Source organism: Diplotaxodon limnothrissa, linkage group LG19 (genome assembly GCF_057381915.1).
Source record: "Diplotaxodon limnothrissa isolate DT_005_m linkage group LG19, D_limnothrissa_male_GT1.1, whole genome shotgun sequence".
NCBI classification, from domain to species: domain Eukaryota; kingdom Metazoa; phylum Chordata; class Actinopteri; order Cichliformes; family Cichlidae; genus Diplotaxodon; species Diplotaxodon limnothrissa.
Window position 1 is genome coordinate 25,238,254 of NC_140614.1, and position 20,163 is coordinate 25,258,416.

Genomic DNA, 20,163 nt, shown 5'->3' on the forward strand with positions numbered 1-20,163 from the left:
GTTTGGGCCGGTAGGTAGACTGTTGCTGCCTATCTTTTAGCACTTTAGTAGCTACTACTGCGTTTCAGTCTTGGCTTTTAGCTTAGGTTTCACTGTTGACAGATACTAAGGTCTAAATAAAGAGCAATGATTGTCCAACTCTGGTATGCAGCTGGCTGGACTTAGCATGCTGTCACCCGGATGTATCACTATGGTAGTTCTCAAATATGAGGTAATCAGTGGTCAAGATTAGTGATTGACCTCATAGTCATGGACTTGGGACACAGGTTGTAGTCAGTACTTCAGCAGATAAAGAAGTAACTCTGATGATCACACAAACAAACAGAAAAATGGGAAACACTCCTTCACAGAGTTGCATTTTTTAAAGATGAGCCAGAGGATTGGACATCATGGCAAGCTCTTTGTCCTACAATATGAAGCCTTAGCCAGCTAAATCAGCTAAATCTCTATCAAACGCTGCATTGTATCGCTCACTTTCTTGACAGCTGTTCATTCATATATTGGTGGGGGTTGCTGATGGGGTGACATTATAAATACCATTTATCTACAAGCTAAATTTGGTATCTGTGACTCACTGATGGGTTTGTTTGTGGGGGGTTTGTAATAGAGAACAATCTCTTACTACAGTCTTGCACCAGTCCTACATTCAGTATACACTTGGTAAAAACAATTTCATTGCCTATAACAGCCTGACCTCAGTGAATCTTTACCAGTAACTTTAGCACACTTCTCTTCTTTAGACAACTTTCTTTATCTTCAGCTTCTTCCAAAAAAAACGGCATAGCTGGTAAACTCAGTGGTGTATGCTGGCAGCACTTGCTAACACAAATGCCATCACATCTTAAAGTATTTATATGGCAATTATCACAGATTGTTTTTCCTTTTTATAAGATGTAGCTGGAGCGTTTATGCACCGGTAGCACACAGCAAAACTTTATAGAAAAAAGCAATACTGTTGACCATGTTGGTGCAACAGATAACAAGCTGCTAACAGTCTATCTCCACCTCACACTTTCTTTAAATCCCCGTGTCTCAAGTGTTTTATTTTAGACCTGGAAGCTTTAAGGGAATGGACACTTTAGTAATAGATTGCAGGTTTCATGCTTTTAACCAGAGCATCGCTCTTTGTTTCATTCTCAGTACCACATCAACAAGCTGTCAATCATGTCATCAGACAACCACATGAATAATAGTGAGAAGGAGGTGGATGAAGTGGATGCAGCCCTGTCAGATCTGGAGATTACCTTGGAGGGAGGGAAGACTTCCAACACACTGGTATGAGACAAAACCACTGGTGCTTGAGTGTGCACTGGGCTTGCCTGCATCCTTTTTGTCCAAATGGGCGTCATTATGTGAATTTGTTTTTCCCAATTGTGAAATCTTGGCATCAGTTAGGTGCTTTTGTTTCTACTTGTGACGAAGTCTCCTTTCATCAGCACTCATAAACATGACAGGAAACGCACAAAGACAATGCAATGCACTACAGTTTGCTGGAAGTGCAAAATTTCACAGTTATTCAAAAGCTCTGCATCTAACAAAGAGCTGGGGGTTCTAAGGCCCCACTGAAAATATGTCTCTACTGTTACAACAACTTCTTGAAACATGTATTTAGCTTATCAGAGGAAACTGACCTCTGAGATATTACATAAGAAGCCAGCTTACTGTGCTGAGCAATGACATTGAAAATGTACAAAGTCAAGTGTGAGGTCATTGTTTTGTGTTTAATCCTTTCCCTTTTTTTCTTTCCTTTTATTCACATATATGTATGTATGTTAAAGTGTTCCAGGCTTATTTTAACAATAGCTTTCCCCTTTCTCCTAGGGTGACATCACATCTATTCCTGAGCTAGCAGACTATGTTAAAGTCTTCAAGTAAGTCCAGTGCCATGAGGTTAAATGCACCTTTACTATTAGCAAAACCACTAAACACTGCATGTTAGTCTATGCAAGATTACATTTTATCCAAAAGCTGTTGACTATGGCGGGACCATTCTCTGGCCAAGTAAGCCTGTTTTTCTATTTTTTTATGAGCTTAAAAGGCAACCTGAAAGCTCAGCCTGCAAATATTCTTTGGCAAAAAATCTAGAGTGATTATAGTTGGACCAAGCTTTCGAATCATATTCATTTTTGGCTTGAAGCTTTTGCTGACAGGCAGGTGGCCCCTTGGGTGGTTGTCTCATAAAATGGGGGGTATGATATCAAGAGGCATTTCCTCTTTTAATGGTTTTCCACAGTGCTGGCTTCTTTCCTATTCATCTTGCTGACTTTGCACTTGAGAAGCTCTACTTCTTTTCCTCCCCCTCCTTTGTACTTATGATCTCCCCTCCCCCGCTGTTCCTCCTCACCACCAATAAAGAAAATGGTTGTTTTTTCCTTTTTTCTTTTTTTCTCCCACCTGAACTCTGACATGTCTTCCGCTTTTTTTCTCCTCTCTAGACCCAAGAAACTGACGTTGAAGGGCTACAAGCAGTACTGGTGCACATTCAAGGATATCACAATTTCCTGTTACAAGAGTAAAGAGGAGGCACATGGGACACCTTCCCATCAAATGAATCTTAGAGGTGCAGAGACATCCCTAGTTGCATAAGAGTACACACACACACACACAAAAAAAAAAAACCCCCTCAATGTCATGCCCATTTATTTTTTCCCTGCAAATAAAAAAAATCTGAGGTTGCATGTCTAAAGAACAGGCTCTGACACTTGACCTCTTTTTCCTGCCTGCACCATGCTTTTCTATTTGTAGGCTGTGAGGTAACGCCAGATGTTAACATCTCTGGTCAGAAATTCAACATCAAGTTGCTAATCCCTGTGGCTGATGGCATGAATGAGATCTGGCTTCGGTGTGACACGGTGAGGCTGAAGTTGGTGCACCCTTTAATGCGCTGTCTTATTCCTTTTTAGAGTTGGTTAATTATGACTTTTCATCTCCAGGAGAAACAGTACGCCCACTGGATGGCTGCATGCCGCTTGGCCTCCAAGGGGAAGACCATGGCGGATAGCTCATACAACCTGGAGGTCCAGAACATTCTGTCCTTCCTTAAGATGCAGCACATGAACCCTGACCTACCCATTGAACCAGTTGCTACTGATATCAACCCAGAATGCCTGGTGTCTCCGCGCTACCTGAAGAAGTACAAGAACAAACAGGTAAGCCATGTAGTCCAGGTTAGGATCTGTTTACAGCAATGTGGAGGTTAAAATGGTAGAAATGTTTGGTAAGGGGAAAAAAAGGGTTATCATCTAGTCTAGTGTGTGTTTTTAGAAAAGCTGATTACATGGTTGAAAGGTTGAAAAGCATCTGATTCATTCCAGGTGGGGTCCTCCTAACATCTGAGTTGTTTAAATACCTGTTCCTCTACTCCTCCTCTCTACATTTCTACCCACCACGTTCTCAGCTCTGTGATTGTAGACAAAAGGACTTAAAGAGCAGAGAGTCATATGGATACATATCAGATGCAATGGATCAGAAAACCCGTTATTATGGACCTCGTTATAATCTGGTGTAACATTTAATCATTAACGATGAATGTTCTCAAGTGTTATGTAGATTTGTGTGTTTGTGTACCCTGGAACAGCTGAGTACACAGCTGCCATGGTCAGGGATGGGTGAGGGAGGGGGTTCTCTTCTCGTAGCTTATTCACTCAATCTGGATTTGTTCTTATCGTAGTAGGAAAATACAGTGGTGCTAGGAGGCTAGAATGATGTTGGGAAGCTGCTGCTGGTACAGCAGGTGACGACTCAAATATTATCTGAAGCATAACTTTAAGTATCATTGATGTCTGGAAAAAAATTGCTCAAAGAAATGAGGGAATAAAGGGGTAAAAATGGACGTAGAACAGGAAAGGATCTAGGCAGGTTTGAACCATAGGAAACCAGGAATGTTATTAAAAGCAGTTGAAATAGAAATTATTGACACTCTAGGAGAAGTTAGACTTTGTTAGTCTGTGCTGCAAACTTCCTATAGGTTACCACAGTACAAAGCAGTGTTTCTCTTTAATGCTCCTTTCATAGAGGAAATGTGCATGTTAAGAGATCAAACACACAGCAGTACTAAAAGTCAGCAGTTAATCCCAAATTACAACAGCTCAAATTTAAAGTTTCAGTTCTGTCTTTCTATTTGAGCCTGACTCGCTATCTTCTTAGTTTAGTCAGGAAATCCCTTAAATATATTTGGGGTCACCCACATGAAATTACTTCCACATCTATAACAAAACCTACTGATAAAAAAAATAAAATCAAAGAGTTGATTTAGTGTCAGGTAAAAATGCCATAAATGTGTGTCACTGCCCAACCTACAGTTTACCTGATGTCACTGAGAGACAGAGAAGAGTCCTAGCTCACTTTGGCTCATCTTTTCCTGCACTATTTTAGAGTTCTTTACATTTTTCTTACATGCTTGCTGTATAACTTAATCAGAGCTGCAGTTGTGGCCAGTGACAAAAAAGGGGTGTAGAAATAGATAAGGGGTTTTTTTTTGTTGGGGGGGGGTTACAGAAAAGAAACACTCTGTAGCAAAATAATTGCATGGAACTGGGGCTAGCTTAAATAGGAAGGTTTTTTTCCCCTTTTTGTTTTTTGAGTATTAGTAGTAATAGCACAGGATGTGTGTCTGTCTGTGGTCCTTTCTGGCACAGATCCAGTCTCGCACTCAAACACAGTCTAATAGATGATCTCCCTGGGCATAACATTAAAGCGTAATGGTGTACAGTCCCTTGTTCACACACACACACACACACACACACACACACACACACACACACACACACACACACACACACACACATATGTAGTGGGCGTGGGACATCCGGAAATGAGCCATGCTTGGGAATGTTGCGCGGGAAAACTGTCTGGGATAAGCCCATTAACTCTTTGGCCAGCTGCAGCCCCTCCCCACCTCCCTTAAACTGGACTTCCTGTTGCAAGATTTGTCAGAGTAGACTTCTGTGCTGCATCTCCAGCCAGATACACGCACACAGGAGTTTTGTGATTACGTGAGTCAGGGTGGTTTCTGGATAAATGGGTTTATTTTAAACAGAAAATAAAGACCTGCAGCTTGGAGAAGCCCAACACCTTTCACTGCTGCTGTCACACATCGCCATCTTGTGGCTGACAAAGATATTACATAGAAACTGACTTCAGGGTTTTTTGGTTTGTTTTTTTTAATGGCTCATTGTGTTTACAAAGAACAGGCAGACATGATCTGACCTAAAATCTGCAGTTACACTGCCCACTTCCTTTATGTGAAAATGTGTGATTTCCTTGATTGCAGCTGTACTTTCCTCCTCCTGGCTGAACGCTGCATGCCCCTTTAGCTCCACAGCCTTCCTCCCCGCTTTCTGTTATTACAGTCATGTCCTGCATTGTTGTTGTTGTTTTTTTTTATCTTTCCTCTCTCAACAGTGATCTTACTGTCTTCTTCTCTTTGTCCAAACGTTGTATTCCTTCTATCTGTATGCATCTCCTTCATTCCCATCTATCTTCCCATACCTACCTCTCCTCCTCAGCCAGGCTATATCAGGGACTTGGTAAGTTGTGTCCACTGGCTGCTGTTTTAAGCTTTAGATACTTGCATGATTGTTTGAACTCTGAACAATTTATGTATCTGGGTTATCAAACCTAACAATAACTATAGCAAGTCATAGTGGCTGCCATAGTAGATGGTATAGTTTCTGTATGTCACTTGTTATTAACTCTAACAGTGTTCTTTGGGGTGTACAAGATAAGAAAGTAACACATAATTGTATCAAGTGAGCATCTGTGTGGTGTGGGGCTATAAATATACAGACTGAGTGAAACAAATGGACCATGCAGGTCTTTTGCATGTTTTAGCTCATTTAACACACAGTCCATATGCAGCATTTAACGTTAGCCTCACTGATGTAATAGAGCAGACCCTTGTGAAAATGTTTTTAGACTGATGAATAGTTTAATGTATTTTATTCTTTCTTTTTTTTTAATAATATGTTTAGCCTTTAGTTAGATGCTTATTTTAGTTCATGTATTTCTAATATATGTAAAGCAGAGCCCAGACTGCTGAAGATAAGTGATCCATCACGGTAAATCTAATTTACTTATTTTATTGTAATGCAGTCTGGCAGAGACCACTAAAGCTTTTCAAGTGCATTAGAGAAGCTGTGATGTTCAGGCAGCTTCACTGCAACCTTTTTAATGTATAAAATGATCAGTCCATGATGGATTACTTATCTTTAGGGGAGTTTACTACTCATTCTCTAAGTGTACTGACAGAAATGGTAGAATCCTTGTTTTGGGCTATGTGGTCATTTTGACTTTCTGCTCCTGTGCTCATGGTAAGGTTTAGGTTACAGCCTTAAGAATCATGTAGCACCACTGGAGGGAGGCACACATGTGTGAATACATGCATGCCAATTCACACAGTTCACCCTGAAAGCTTCCTTAAGTTGGCTCATTAACCTCAGTCTGGGTTCTAAAGCAGACTCGGATTCATAATTGTTTTCTAGCTGTACGTAGTAGACATTCACTGTGAACGTTCACTGGTTATTGACACCCTGCTCTGAAAGCTTTATGGGGTTAACCACAGCTTGTTTACACTTTAAGCGTGTGTTAAATTGGTGCATTGGGTTGTTAGAGTGTGGTGTGTGGGATGCATTTGTTTACAGTCATTAGTGTGTATGTTCGTGAATACTTTAAATGGTGGGAGTAAATAAAAAATACATTAAAAAAAAAAAAAAAAGTCATGTGTGTAATGAGTGCGGTTTTGTTTCTGTCAGATTTCAGCCCGGATTCTTGAAGCCCACCAGAATGTGGCCCAAATGAGTCTCATTGAGGCCAAGATGCGCTTTATCCAGGCATGGCAGTCCCTTCCTGAGTTTGGGATCACTCATTTCCTTGCAAAGTATGTTTGTAACAACTGACTAAAGATGTGTCTTCATCCAAAAAAACTCATCATACATACTGACAGTCACATATTTAGTCATTGTATCAACACACTTTCATTCCACAATAGATTCTAACTCTTTTCTTCTTTGCAGGTTCCAGGGTGGAAAGCGGGAGGAGCTGATCGGTATCACTTATAATCGTTTGATCCGGATGGACGCCAGCACCGGAGATGCCATCAAGACATGGCGCTTTAGTAACATGAAACAGTGGAACGTCAACTGGGAGATCAAGATGGTAGGAAACCCACATAACTGCTTTACCTTTAGTATTACCTTCTTAAAAACATTATTGGAACATGACAGGCACACTGATTCGATCAGATACAAAATTAACACAGTGTTATAAAACAGAAGAGGCAAATTTAGCTTCCTTTTAACCTTCTTGGATTTATTTTGCTGGTTTGTTTAATTGTGTTTGATAATCAAGTGAATGACTTGAATTTGTTGATCTATTAATCTAGTAAAAAGGGTGGAAGTCAACAGTGAAAGTTCTTTGCATTGCTTGTTGTGATGTTAGCTTAGCTGATCACACATATAAAACGACTATGTCAGCCAAAAAACGACTGATGTGACTGATGTGACGTGCTCTGTGTGCACAGGTGACTGTGGAATTTGCAGACGAGCCCAGTCTTTCATTCATCTGCGCCGAAGTGGACTGTAAGGTGGTCCACGAGTTCATTGGTGGCTACATCTTCCTGTCCACGCGTGCCAAGGACCAGAATGAGTCTCTAGATGAGGAAATGTTCTATAAGCTGACAAGCGGCTGGGTCTGAGCTGTTCCAGGCTGCCAGGGTTCAATGATTGTAGGTCAGGGGCCAGGAGGGGGAGTGGCTGGAGGTCGGGGGGAAACCTCAATATATGAATTTATTTTACTTTTTCTTTTTAATTGTTTAGGTCTGCGCTGAAAAGCCCAGAGCAGCATGACTATTGCCATGGTTGACGCTATTTTTAAGGTCATAGTTTTTTGGAGGTTTTTTTGCATTAATGCTGACAAGGTCATTTGTTGCAACACTAATATTGTGGTGGATGCAGTTCAGATGAACTCCAGTGGTTGAGCAGAAAGCTAAGTTTGTCTGTTGTCCTACAACCACCTGTCTCCTCTCCTCCTGGACTGGCCACCAACTTACGTCCATGACGACCCTTTAACACCATTCAAACATCAGAATAAATCCCAAAGAATCTTTTTTCCCCACTTATTCTTTTTCACTTTCCTTTTTTCTCTCTCTTTTGGAACTGGACTAAAGAGGCTGACATAACAACGTAGATAAAAATGTAATTGTAGTGCCTCAGGGACCTACAGTTACTCATCCTAAAAGGTGGTTATCAAGAGTATCTATAACAGCAGAGGTCAGTCGATCAGATCTGCATGTCCATCCTGTCCACTCTGTGAAAGGTTTTTCTTTGAAGTCACGTGTAAGTGCACTTGTGCAGTATATAGTCCTGTTTATGAATAAGCTGTCCTGAACTTTCCGTTTATTTTTTTGCTTCTGATTTCTGTCGTTGCCTCACAACTTGTGTCCTTCCTGTTGAGTCTCTCTGTTGATTATGTTTTAGCTGACAGGTTTGACATTGTGAGATGTACTCTGTATTTAATAGACCGCTAAAAACGAGAGCACACTACAGTTCAGTGCAACAGCATGAGCATCAAGTGGGTTTGAGTTATCTGGTTTCCGGCTGATGTAAATGTCCTTGCTGCAGAAATGTTGATAGAGTGTAGCGCTGACTACAACCGCCTACTAGTTTTTTTTTAAAGTAAGGTGTAAAAATTTTCAGTTAGAATGTTCAACTAAGGTAATTAACATGCCTTTAAAACATGATGTCTTTTTATATTTTCCAAACTGTAAGCAGTCTTCTGTTTAGACAAAGCTTAAAGTGCACAGATTTTATGCCAGAGAGCATTAACACATCTGTTTATGGCTCTTTTTCTGACCACAGTTTTAGGTCAGCTTTGAACGGCATCCTCAGATCTGAAACCACTGATGTCTCATAGCGTAGTGCATGTACACTACATAACAGGAGGGACATTATCACATATCCCTTGTACTGGCTTTTACATTAACGCTGTTTTGTTTGTCACACCATATAGTATTATTACTATTATTATTATTGTTGTTGTTGTTATCGTTATTATCAGTACACACCAGCAAAAGGTCACAGAGTTTAAAAAATAAATATGCAAACTTTTTTTGTTCTGTCCTCAGTATGAAGGATCAGTAAATGAAGTATTTTTTTTGTAACTAATGTAAAAAAAACACAAACATTTTTATAGAATTGTACAGTTTTGTTTTGTTTTTCTGCATTTTGGGGGTTTGCAGGTAAGCCATCTGTCAACACGTGTAGTAAATGTGCCTGCTCATGTTGTAGTCTTACTGAGTTTCAGATGAAGATATATGTGAATATATATGAAGATAACACTAGTCTCAAACTCCAGGTTTGGTTAAGAAGTTCTGTTGAGTATATATATTTTTCTAAAATACAGATACACAAGCCTTTTTCACTGTGCCCTGTCTCCCCCCATTTCTGCTTTCTCTTCTACATTTCCATTTGTAGCTCTGTCATTTTTAGCTCATTTAAAAAAAGAACTGACATTGTCATTGATGTGCTTTTTTTGCTGCAAGTTTGACTCTATGCCATTTTAGGTTACTTCACTACTTACTATTTGTCTGGTATTTGACACAATTGAAGTGTGCAATTAAATAATGTCCATATGAAGGAGAGACAAATCAGCAAAAAAAAAGAAAAAAAGAACAGAGGTAAGCGAAAACTGTTCTGTTAATTTTTAATTTCTCTGACTTTTTGTTTGCCTTCAGTGTCAAGAGTAGCAGTGCATGTCCTGCTGTTCTGTTTTCTGACTGTAAAAATGCATTTATTTAAAAAAATGAATAAAATAATTTTTATTTAATTACCTGTATCTGTCCTTGATTTGACATAATTTGCCATTACAATATAACATTTGCACAAAAGTAAAATATGACATTAAGGCTGCAACAATTCGTCGTTATAATCGACGACGCGGAATTTTATTGTCCACACGTCCTATTCTAAAAAAACAAAAACAAAAAACAACCCACAAGTGTGTTTCTTGTACTTGCAGTACACTGCAGTAAGCTATATTCTGCTAAGACTGCACTCAATACTACAAAGAAGAAACTAGCGCGAACGGCAAAACGAAGAAGGAAGGAAATGGAAACAGGTTTTTTAAAAAGTGAAAACATTTCACAGTAAACAAATGCAGACTGTGTAAAGTGGAGCTTTCCCACCGCGACATCACTACTGCAGTGTAGCAGAAGTGGCCTCAGAAGGTCTGCTCGATAATGTTAATGCAGCACTACGGATGATATCTACAGCCACGCTTACCGAGACTGATCTACAATACGGCAGCAGTGAGATGCTTGGCTAGAAGTTGGCAAGTGGATCTGAGGGCAGACCATAGCAACCTCCTCCCCCTGAACAGGGTCCAGTAACCATCACGGTGGCAGACATCCAAGCAAGGGTCTCTAGTATGAAGAGCGTGAACCAGGCCCCGACATAGTTCACGCCTATTGGCTGAAGAAGCTGACTGCACTCCACGAGCGTCTGGCAGCACAAATGAACCAGCTGCTAGTTGACGAGAGATACCCGGAATGGCTAACCGAAGGTCGGACGGTCCTGATCCCCAAGGACCCCAAGAAGGGACCGGTCCCATCCAACTACCGACCAATAACCTGCCTCAGTACTACATGGAATGTAGTACATGTCAGGCATCATATCGGCTAAGATGAACAGGCACATGGGTCAATACATGAGCGGGGATTGGCAAGAATACCAGAGGCGCAAAACACCAGCTACTAGACAGAACAGTCAGCTGAGACTGCAAGACAAAGAAGCTTTTATACATTAAGTGAAGTTGAGAAAGATTATACTTACGGAGTTTCCCATTGAAACATAAACAAAAACTGAACCTTGTGATGAGGATACAATTTCCAGTTGCCGAATAATATACCCAACAAACACTACTTGAGTTGCAGCGTCATATACAAGTGTACTGATTATATTTCTCCACCAGAGGGCAGTCTACAGCCATCTGTACTGCCCATGTTTCTCCTGCAGTCCAGTGCTGGGTGCATTCTTAACCAAAAAGAGCTGCTTTTGCCTACATCTGAATGGTATACCTGGCATCCCAGCAGAAGCCAAATGCCAGATTGTGGAGGAGATTAGATCAGAGAACGCCTGCAGACAGTCTGCCTATTTGCAAGCTTTTGCCCATTCCTCTATAGTGGGTACGGTGTATGTCTGTCACCTGCAGAGATGCTGGGCGATGGAGGTATTAAACAGGGAGCTCCTACCATGATATTTGATGGAGACTGTAAAGATGACAGGGACTGTGAGCACAGGGTTGGATGAAATTATGATTTTATGATTAGAATTAGGTGTGGTAATTAAAAACTGCTTTAAAAATCCAGTGATCATTATGAATATATTCTTTTTTTTTTTTAAAGTTAATTGTTGAAAAATACTGGCCCTACTATAGAACCCTGTGGAACTCCATAACTAACTTTTGTATGTGGAAAACTTTGGGCCATAGACTCACTGCCAATGCTTATGTTAAAAAATATAGAGAAGGTTGTACATCTGAAGTTTAGTCTTGGAAACCTTAAAAATGTGTTTCACAAAAAGTACCGTAAATTTTTTTTCTCTGGTTGCTGAGATTTCAGCTTTAATGATCCCTTTAAAAAAAAGAAGAAGAAGAAGACTCTCCAGCATTGGCGTTGAGTCCTCAACTCCTATCCTCCCACATTTCATTTAATAATCTTACAGTGTATTTTAACAGCCCTGCGGTCATTTGTGCGATCAGATGAGGTGTGCAGCATGACAGCGGGAATAATAAATCCTCCAAGAACATCTTGTTCTTGCTGAAAAATGTGTCACAATCCAACAGTTAAACTGGAAAGTTGGGCAGCGATAACTTCCAAGAAACCATTTGATGCGGTCAACAAATCAAGTTTCATTTGGCAACTGGATCTAGATATGGAAGCATAAATGTGGCTATTCTTCTAAAGCTCTCTGATGTTATATAGCCTATACTCCAGTGGGATCTTGCCCTATTGTGTTCAAAGCGTGCACTGGAAGTAAAGACGTCACAATAACGGCTCCAGCCAATGACGTGGAGTTCTTTGAACATCTAGACTGCCTTGATGTGAGAGAAGAATATGTTGCAGGAGACCTAAAGGTGACATTTATAGACTATATGCTTCTCACAAACATTTTTTTGCATTTTGCAGGAAGTAAACACATAAAAGAAGCAGCACAATACAGAGAGCAAAGTAGCACCTGTTGTCATTCAATGCAGCAGCTTCCTGGCTGTATAATTCAATTACAAGGAAGTTCTGCTCCGCTTTCCTGTAGTTCACAGCCAGTTAAAGTCATTGTTAATGTCATGGAGCTCTCTCTCTCTCTAGGAAACCCTTTCTGACATTTACCCTCTTTGCCTGCAGTGAGCAGTGTGCCACAGATAATGTGAGCGATGCCGGCAGATGTGCAGATTTTTTTTTTTTTGCTTTTCAAACCAGTTTTTATCTAGATCAATATTTTTATTATCTTCCTCAAACTCCTGGCACCTGCTGTTAAAATGTCATTTTCAGGGGAAAATGTGTGGCGATTCAACTACTAGCGGTAAATATAATGAGAGCGAAAACTGATTTTCAGGATGGCGATGCTGTTCTAATGGTTGGTACTCCAATATTTTGGATTGGTCCTGACTGTAATATTTTGCTTTTTTTGTTGTGACTTTTATAGTCACCGTGTCTTAATGGTTTTAGTTACCCTTTTTTACCATCAAGAGCCACAATGAAGTAAAAACTTGAGTAGATTTCCATTGGATTTATGATGAAACAATCTTGGCATTCTCCTAAATTCTTCTCCATTTTGTTCTCCAGCAGCAAACAAATATATTTCTTATGTTTCAACTCATGTCAAAACCTAATTTTTAAAAAGTTTTAAGCATAATTAATCGCCTTATTTATTTAGGTTTGTAAATCAACAACAAATGACTATAATCCCTGAAAGTCTAGTTTGTCTCCAGCATTATTTGAGTGTTTCTTTGTGCAAGCCAATTAATTTTGGAAGTTGAGATCCTACTCGTTATGAAAAGAAAATAATGTCAGATTCATCATTCTTTCTGTGTTGATAGGAGTTATGTGGGTAGTTCAGCTTCACCACTAGGGGGCTGTCTAACCAAATTGTGATATATACTGTGTCGTAGAAGCAGCGGCAGGTTATGTTTACGTACATGGATGTGAGCCACGTTAAAATAGGGCTTCGGAGCGTGATGTCACGGGGGTGGGCGTGGAAAGGATTTTGGCCCGATTCACCATTTTGGGGGTCTAAGCTAGGAGCGATAGCATAGCCATGGTTCGTACTTGCTGTGTGCTCGGCTGCAATGTTCGATCTTACGATCGGCACGGGAATAAGGTTGGATTGTCTTTTTATGCTTTCCCAACCTGGAAGCAACATGAGGCAGCTCGTGTATCGATGTTACCAAACGAAGGCGTCTAGCCTGGATAGCAGCTGTGAGATGAGCTGACGTGCAGCTCTCTTCCATCTCCAAATATCTGTTGGTGCTCCAGACATTTTCATTCCGGTAAGTTCTAAATATGTTCATATCTCTCTTTATAGCCTATTAGTTTCATTTTCGATGCACTCTGAGCTCATAGCAAATTAGAACAAACATCCTACTGAGTGATTTTGCAGAACTACCGTCTATTTATAGAGTTGCTAATTATTTGGCATTATTGCAGCAAACCAGCCGATGAAATGGATGAAACATCATGACTGGTTTCCAGCGCTACACGAGGGACCTGCTTCAAACAAACCACCATGCCAATCAGATTACTTCTTCCATGTGAGGGTGAAGAGGTGACCCTTCTGGATAAGATGGTGAAGGTTTGCTGCGTTTGGTGAACAGTGTGATAATAAAACCAGAGAAGAATGAAACCTGCTCCTGTTAAATGTTCTTAAGTCTTGTGCTGTTATTTTTTCAAAAGATACAGTAAATAAAGTAATGTTAGTAGTGGGTGATATCATGTAAACACTCATGATTTGGTGTAAACATTTTGTCATTTGTAAATTGTAAATGACATGGATTCTACACTGTTACTGATGTGATGTTCTATAAAGTGGTTTTAATAAAAAAAAAAAAGGCAAAATAATTTAGTTTCTTTATTCAACTTTTGAACAGTGGGACTCAGTCAGTACATATTCAGTAAATGCAAATTATTTACACAGCAGTGCACTACAGGCATACATCTAGACCCCTAGATAAAACATGATGGCATTATAGCAGTGACAACTCCTCCACAGTAGCAGGTGGGGTTTTTCTTTTTTGAGGACGGCTCCTTTTACCTGTCACTACAGATGGTCTGTGTATGTTTTGATCAAGAGCCTTTTTTTGGGCAGCTGAAGAGAAGTCGTCTATCTTATGGCCAACCTCTGGGTGTATCTTGGTATTATTACCAGGCAAAACCCAGTATGCAGGTTCATCTGTAACAGTCCTTGTGCCACGGATCAACACTGTTCCGTCTACTTTAGACAGAAGAGCAGCGACGTGGGTGCAGGTCTCTGCGACTCCGGCCATACAGCTGCAGTGGGCGGCTTCAACCTTCCCTGTGATGCTCACAGTGACCCATGGCTGCAATGCTGGTTCATTCAGTCTTAGAGTGCAGCACCTGAAACACACACAGACAAAGTTCATTTAAAGACAAGAACTATGAGCCAAGGCCGACACAAATGTGTTTAATCTACTTTATCATAAATGTAACAAAGTGTCAAGAAAGTTAGCACATACATGTAATTTTTCATTTCTTTATGTGTCCATCTATAGAACGCTGCATGTTATAGTCTAAATCTGTCTGTTCTGTCAGAAACCTGCCTGCAGAAAATGAACCTAAAGTATGTAATGCAAGGATGTCATCACTTTAGAGATGGAGAAAGCATAAAGTGACAATTATGAATCACTTAATATGTTAAGGAGATTCTGCAGGTCATTAATCAAAGTATAAAATTAAAATAAAATGTATTTTTAGTGACACAAGATACAAATATGGAAGCAAGATGTATAATTAGAATTATTTATAATAAACATTAATAAATCATTGCAATTTCTTTAACCATAGAGAATAACTAAATCCTTCAGGACAGTGTCTCATCAATGCACTGAACTATGTTATCCACCTAACAGTCTCCACATGTTCTCACTGTAATTTCCCCTCATGAATGAATTTATGCTGCAGTAATCTGAATGTTTGCAGGGAAATCAAACGCATTTCACTCGCTGTACTCGAGCTGACTTACCTTTGATTGAATGACGACTTGTACGCGCTGACTCCACAGATAAGGTATGAAATATATCAGGCTACGTCAATAGCGGTTGGTCTTCAGGGTTTCTACTCCACGGCCGTATTTCATACGGGTCCACATTTCCAATGCACGCTATTTTCTGCAAGTACCGCCGCTTCGCCTCTGGACGCAATCGGTCTCTATACAGTCCATTCTCTTTTAAGCTGCTTTTAAGCATCTTGTAATCGTCGTTCCAACACAGTGTGTTTGATTTGATTCGTAGACCCCGAAAATGCCGCCGCGCTCCCACAATGCATTGCGGCGTGACGTCAACTCCGAAGCCCTATAAAGAAGCTTGCTAACTACTACGGATGTTTTATTGAAAACACGACATGGTACCAGGAGTGGGGTAGTAAAGCAGGTCATCATGGACAGTGTTAAGCCACCAGATGCCGTCAACTGGAACGGAAATGTGGACTGTGAGTGGCGAACTTTTAAACAGCGGTTTATGCTATACCTGCAAGCTGTCGGCCTAGATAGTAAGCCTGATACACGGAAGATTGCACTGCTTCTTACCGTAGCAGGTCCACAAGCGGTGGAAGTATATAACACGTTTGTGTTCGCAACTGCAGAAGACAAAGAAAAGTTTGACGAAGTAGTGAGAAAGTTTGATGAACACTGTTCGCCCAAAAAGAATGAAACATTTGAGAGGTACGTCTTTCGGTCACGTATACAACAACCTTCAGAGAGTTTTGATACGTTTCTGACTGACCTCAAGTTAAAGGCAAGAACATGCAATTTTGGACAGCTGCAAGAATCTATGATAAGAGATCAGATCGTATTTGGAATAAAAGATATAAAGATAAGAGAGAGGCTTCTGAGAGAGGCGGATCTGACTTTAGCAAGTGCTGTGAAAGTATGTCATGCCAGCGAGCTCGCCATACAACATGCAAAAACCTTCAGCAGGTCGCCGAGGGAAACAGACACGGAAAGCACAGCTGTAGCTGCAGTTAATACACGGCAGGCAGGGCGCACGTACAAAAAAGAACAGAAAGAATCAAAAGACACTTTCTTGTGCAAAAGATGTGGCACAAAACATGGAAGGAAACAATGCCCAGCTTATGGTAAAATATGCAAAAAATGCAATGGACAAAACCATTTTGCCAAGCAATGTTTTTCAAAGAATAAACAAAAAGAAAGAGTACACACAGTAGAAGAAACTGCTCTCAGTGACACGTTTTTTGTGGGAATGGTAATGCAGCAAGATACACCCATGGACCAACCTGCAGTCAGTACAGTGAAGCAGGACAAATGGACAGAGATGTTACCAGTGAACGGAGCCCTGGTAACTTTCAAACTGGACACAGGAGCCAAGGCTAATCTGGTGAATGAGCTGGATGTGAAAGCGATGAAAACGAAACCACACATATTCCAAAATAACAGTTTACTCCAAGCATATAATGGAGAACCAATCAAAACCAAAGGTAAATGCAGGCTCCGGGTACAAGTAAAAGGAAAATATCACAGTCTGATGTTTATCATTGTGCCAGAGGGACATGAATCTCTGTTGGGAGATAAAGCATGTGAGAGACTCGGCCTAGTCAGACGGGTATACAGTATAAACAGCTCTGAGCCCAAAAGTGTGAAAGAAATCGTGGATCTGTACCCAGACATATTCAAGGGGTTTGGAGTCTTACCCCTCACCTACAAGATAAAGCTGAAAGAAGGAGCTCAGCCTGTGGTTCATGCACCTCGACGTGTTCCAGCTGCTCTTAAAGACAAGCTTAAAGAGGAACTAGAGCGGATGGAGGCACTGGAAGTCATAAGAAAAGTTGAAGAACCTACTGAATGGGTTAACTCCATGGTGTGCATTAAAAAACCAACCGGCGCTCTTAGAGTCTGCATGGATCCGAAAGACTTAAATGCTAACATACAAAGAGAGCATTACCAGATACCTACAAGAGAAGAAATAACAAGTGAAATGGCTGGTGCAAAATTTTTTAGCAAACTAGATGCGTCCCAAGGATTTTGGCAACTCAAGCTTCATGAGGACAGTACAAAATACTGCACGTTCAACACGCCATTTGGGCGTTACTGCTTCTTGAGAATGCCTTTTGGAATTTCTTCAGCTCCTGAGATATTCCACAGGACCATGGAGCATATGATCGAGGGAATCGAGGGAGTCAGAGTTTATATGGACGACATCATTTTGTGGGGATCCACACTACAGCAGCACAATGAGAGACTAGTAAAGGTTTTGGAAAGGGTGAAACGTTATGGACTTAAACTGAACAGAGTAAAATGTCAGTTTGGCGTGGGTGACATTACCTTTCTCGGTGACAAGCTGACAGCCGAAGGCATCGAGCCGGACAAGGAAAAGCTACGAGCTATACTGGAAATGCCACGTCCTGAAGATAAAAAAGGTGTGTTGAGAATCCTGGGAATGGTTAACTTTATTGGAAAATTCATCCCAAGCCTGGCGGCCAAAACAGTGCACCTGAGACAGCTTCTACACAATAGCTGCGAGTTCAGATGGAATGAAGAACTGGAAAACGAGTGGCAACAACTGAAAAAGACACTTACAACAGAGCCAGTTTTGGCGTATTTTGATCCAAAAAGAAAAACAAAAGTGTCAACAGATGCATCGAAGGCCGGGATCGGCGCAGTGTTGTTGCAGGCTTATGGAGACCACTGGAGGCCAGTGGCATATGCCTCAAGAGCAATGACAGAGACAGAATCTCACTACGCCCAAATAGAAAAAGAGACATTGGGGCTTGTTTTTGGATTTGAAAAGTTCCACACCTATGTCTATGGTTTGCCAACATTTGTGGCAGAGACTGACCACAAGCCATTGATAGCCATAATCAAGAAAAACTTAAGTGAAATGTCTCCATGCATTCAAAGATTCGTAAAACCCCCTTACGACAACATATAATCACTAAACTATAAATTTCCTACCCAACTCTGTACTTCTCTTGTCTGCCATGCTTCCTCTTCTGAAAGTCACTTCCTCAGTCACACACATCCAGGAAGCTCCGACGTCACCACTCACTTCAGCTAATTTGCATACTGAGTCATCTCTCAAGAAGTTGCCGTAACAAGAGAAACATATGTATAAACATTACCACCTTATTAAATTATTTTATTTCTTTCTACAGTGATCACTGGTTTTGATCACTTAGTACGAGAGAGCACTCCTAAGTCACTCTTTTTTTAAAACTACTTTAATCACTTTTATTTTCATAACTCCCTTTGTCATATAGCTTCTTTGAGTTATTCCTCAGCTTCAAACTCAAGTGTATTTCATTAACCATTCACACCATTGTACCACTCATACAAGTAGCAAGCTGATCTTCATTGCGTATCTTTGTGTTCTAAGCCAGGTTTAATCAGTATCTATACAAATAATCATCATGAGCTTGTCTTGTCTTTATAAGGTTAATGCATTTTCTGTTTGTGTGTGTGAATTTGCATATGTTGCTTTTGCAGTGTGTCAGACTCCTTCATAATTTTGCCTTTAAACAGTCAATTTACTCCTTCCCAAATTTACTAACCCAAATTCTGATTTCCTACCTTAAATAGCAGCATTCCTTGTCCTCAGCCAGAAGGTAGGGCTCCACTTGCCACTTACCCCCTTCGCCTTAGCCCAGCGGCTTTACCCTTAAGGTCCCGTCTTCTTCCCTTCATCTCACCCGTGAGTCTGAGCTCACCGGGACTGAGTGAGGCCGAGTAATCGTGACTGTGCCTGCCTTAGGTTGTCCCAGGGTTTCGAGGTGGGATCTTACCCGTCATGGGCTATCCAGCCTTCCATACTCGCCTGATACGGGGCCCAAGTGGGCAGGGGAGGGAACACACTGGCTCTGGAAATTAAAGGAGTGTAAGCTGCTTCCTTCATTGCATCTTATATTAAACTATCTCACTTCTGATTCCTTCCTAGAATAATTTCACATATGGCACTTTGTGTATGTGTGTTTTCTATTCATTAATGTAATTGTCAGTTATTTTCTCTCTTCAATTTTACTTTTTTATCTGTTTGTTTGTAACGTTCTACTTTAGTTCTACTAAACCTTGATGTAAAAACAATACTCCCTTCTTTCACGCACACACTCTGCATTTTGCCTACGCACACACTTCTCTCTCAGACTTCCTCTGTTCACACACCACCTTGCACTCACTCTACTATCAACTTTCATAGTGTTATTATTATTTAGTATTTTGTACACCTCACACAGAATCATTCAAATCGAGTACTCACAGCATTCACATCACAACCTTTAACTTTCACTTTCAATCCTGCAAGACGCAGAGATGGACATCTCCTTCACCTAACATAAAACTAAATTACCATATCAACATACAATTACTGAAATTCAAACTCAAATACACCGTCTGTTTTAATAAAGTCAAAGAGTAAACAGGTGTACCAAGTGTATGTACTTATGTGTTTTTAAACTGAAAGAAAAAGAAACTCAAACTCTTATAACATCACTCATGCAATAACACTAAGTGCAATAATCTTTTCTGGCATCTTTGTATTTTTACTCAGTTGTATATAGCATTCGTATTCTATTTTTATCTTATTGTATATTTTTATTCTATTTTATTCTACTGTATATAGTATATTATTTTATTCTATTCTGTACAGCTGTGTACTGTATTTATTCTTATTGTATTCTAATTTTTGCGTCATAACTTTTGCACTGTCCACTTCCTGCTGTGACAAAACAAATTTCCCACGTGTGGGACTAATAAAGGTTATCTTATCTTATCTTATCTTATGCCTCTCTCAAATTAAAAACACTTTCAAACTTTAAGACATCCTACTTGACATCACCAAAGAAATACCTCTCACCTTTATTCATCATTCAAAACCTTCTAGTCACCGCATTCACACACTTAAACTGTGACTAGAGTTGAGGAATATAACTCA

General features: G+C 40.3%; 1 protein-coding gene across 4 annotated transcripts in view; it reads left to right on the forward strand.

The window, feature by feature from the left end:
- The window catches only part of fermt2 (FERM domain containing kindlin 2), a 36,799-nt gene extending 27,032 nt beyond the window's left edge, over positions 1 to 9,767 (forward strand). For 2 of the 4 annotated variants that reach the window (XM_085343474.1, XM_085343476.1), the window contains 9 exons: positions 1,141 to 1,275; positions 1,822 to 1,871; positions 2,436 to 2,560; positions 2,746 to 2,852; positions 2,934 to 3,149; positions 5,508 to 5,528; positions 6,753 to 6,877; positions 7,014 to 7,155; positions 7,520 to 9,767. In XM_085343474.1, coding sequence (XP_085199600.1) covers positions 1,141 to 1,275; positions 1,822 to 1,871; positions 2,436 to 2,560; positions 2,746 to 2,852; positions 2,934 to 3,149; positions 5,508 to 5,528; positions 6,753 to 6,877; positions 7,014 to 7,155; positions 7,520 to 7,693 — 1,095 coding nt within the window. In that variant the 3' untranslated portion in view covers positions 7,694 to 9,767. The remainder of the gene's footprint in view (positions 1 to 1,140; positions 1,276 to 1,821; positions 1,872 to 2,435; positions 2,561 to 2,745; positions 2,853 to 2,933; positions 3,150 to 5,507; positions 5,529 to 6,752; positions 6,878 to 7,013; positions 7,156 to 7,519) is intronic. The other 2 variants (XM_085343475.1, XM_085343477.1) reach the window with 1 other exon arrangement.
- Positions 9,768 to 20,163: the final 10,396 nt, after the last annotated feature.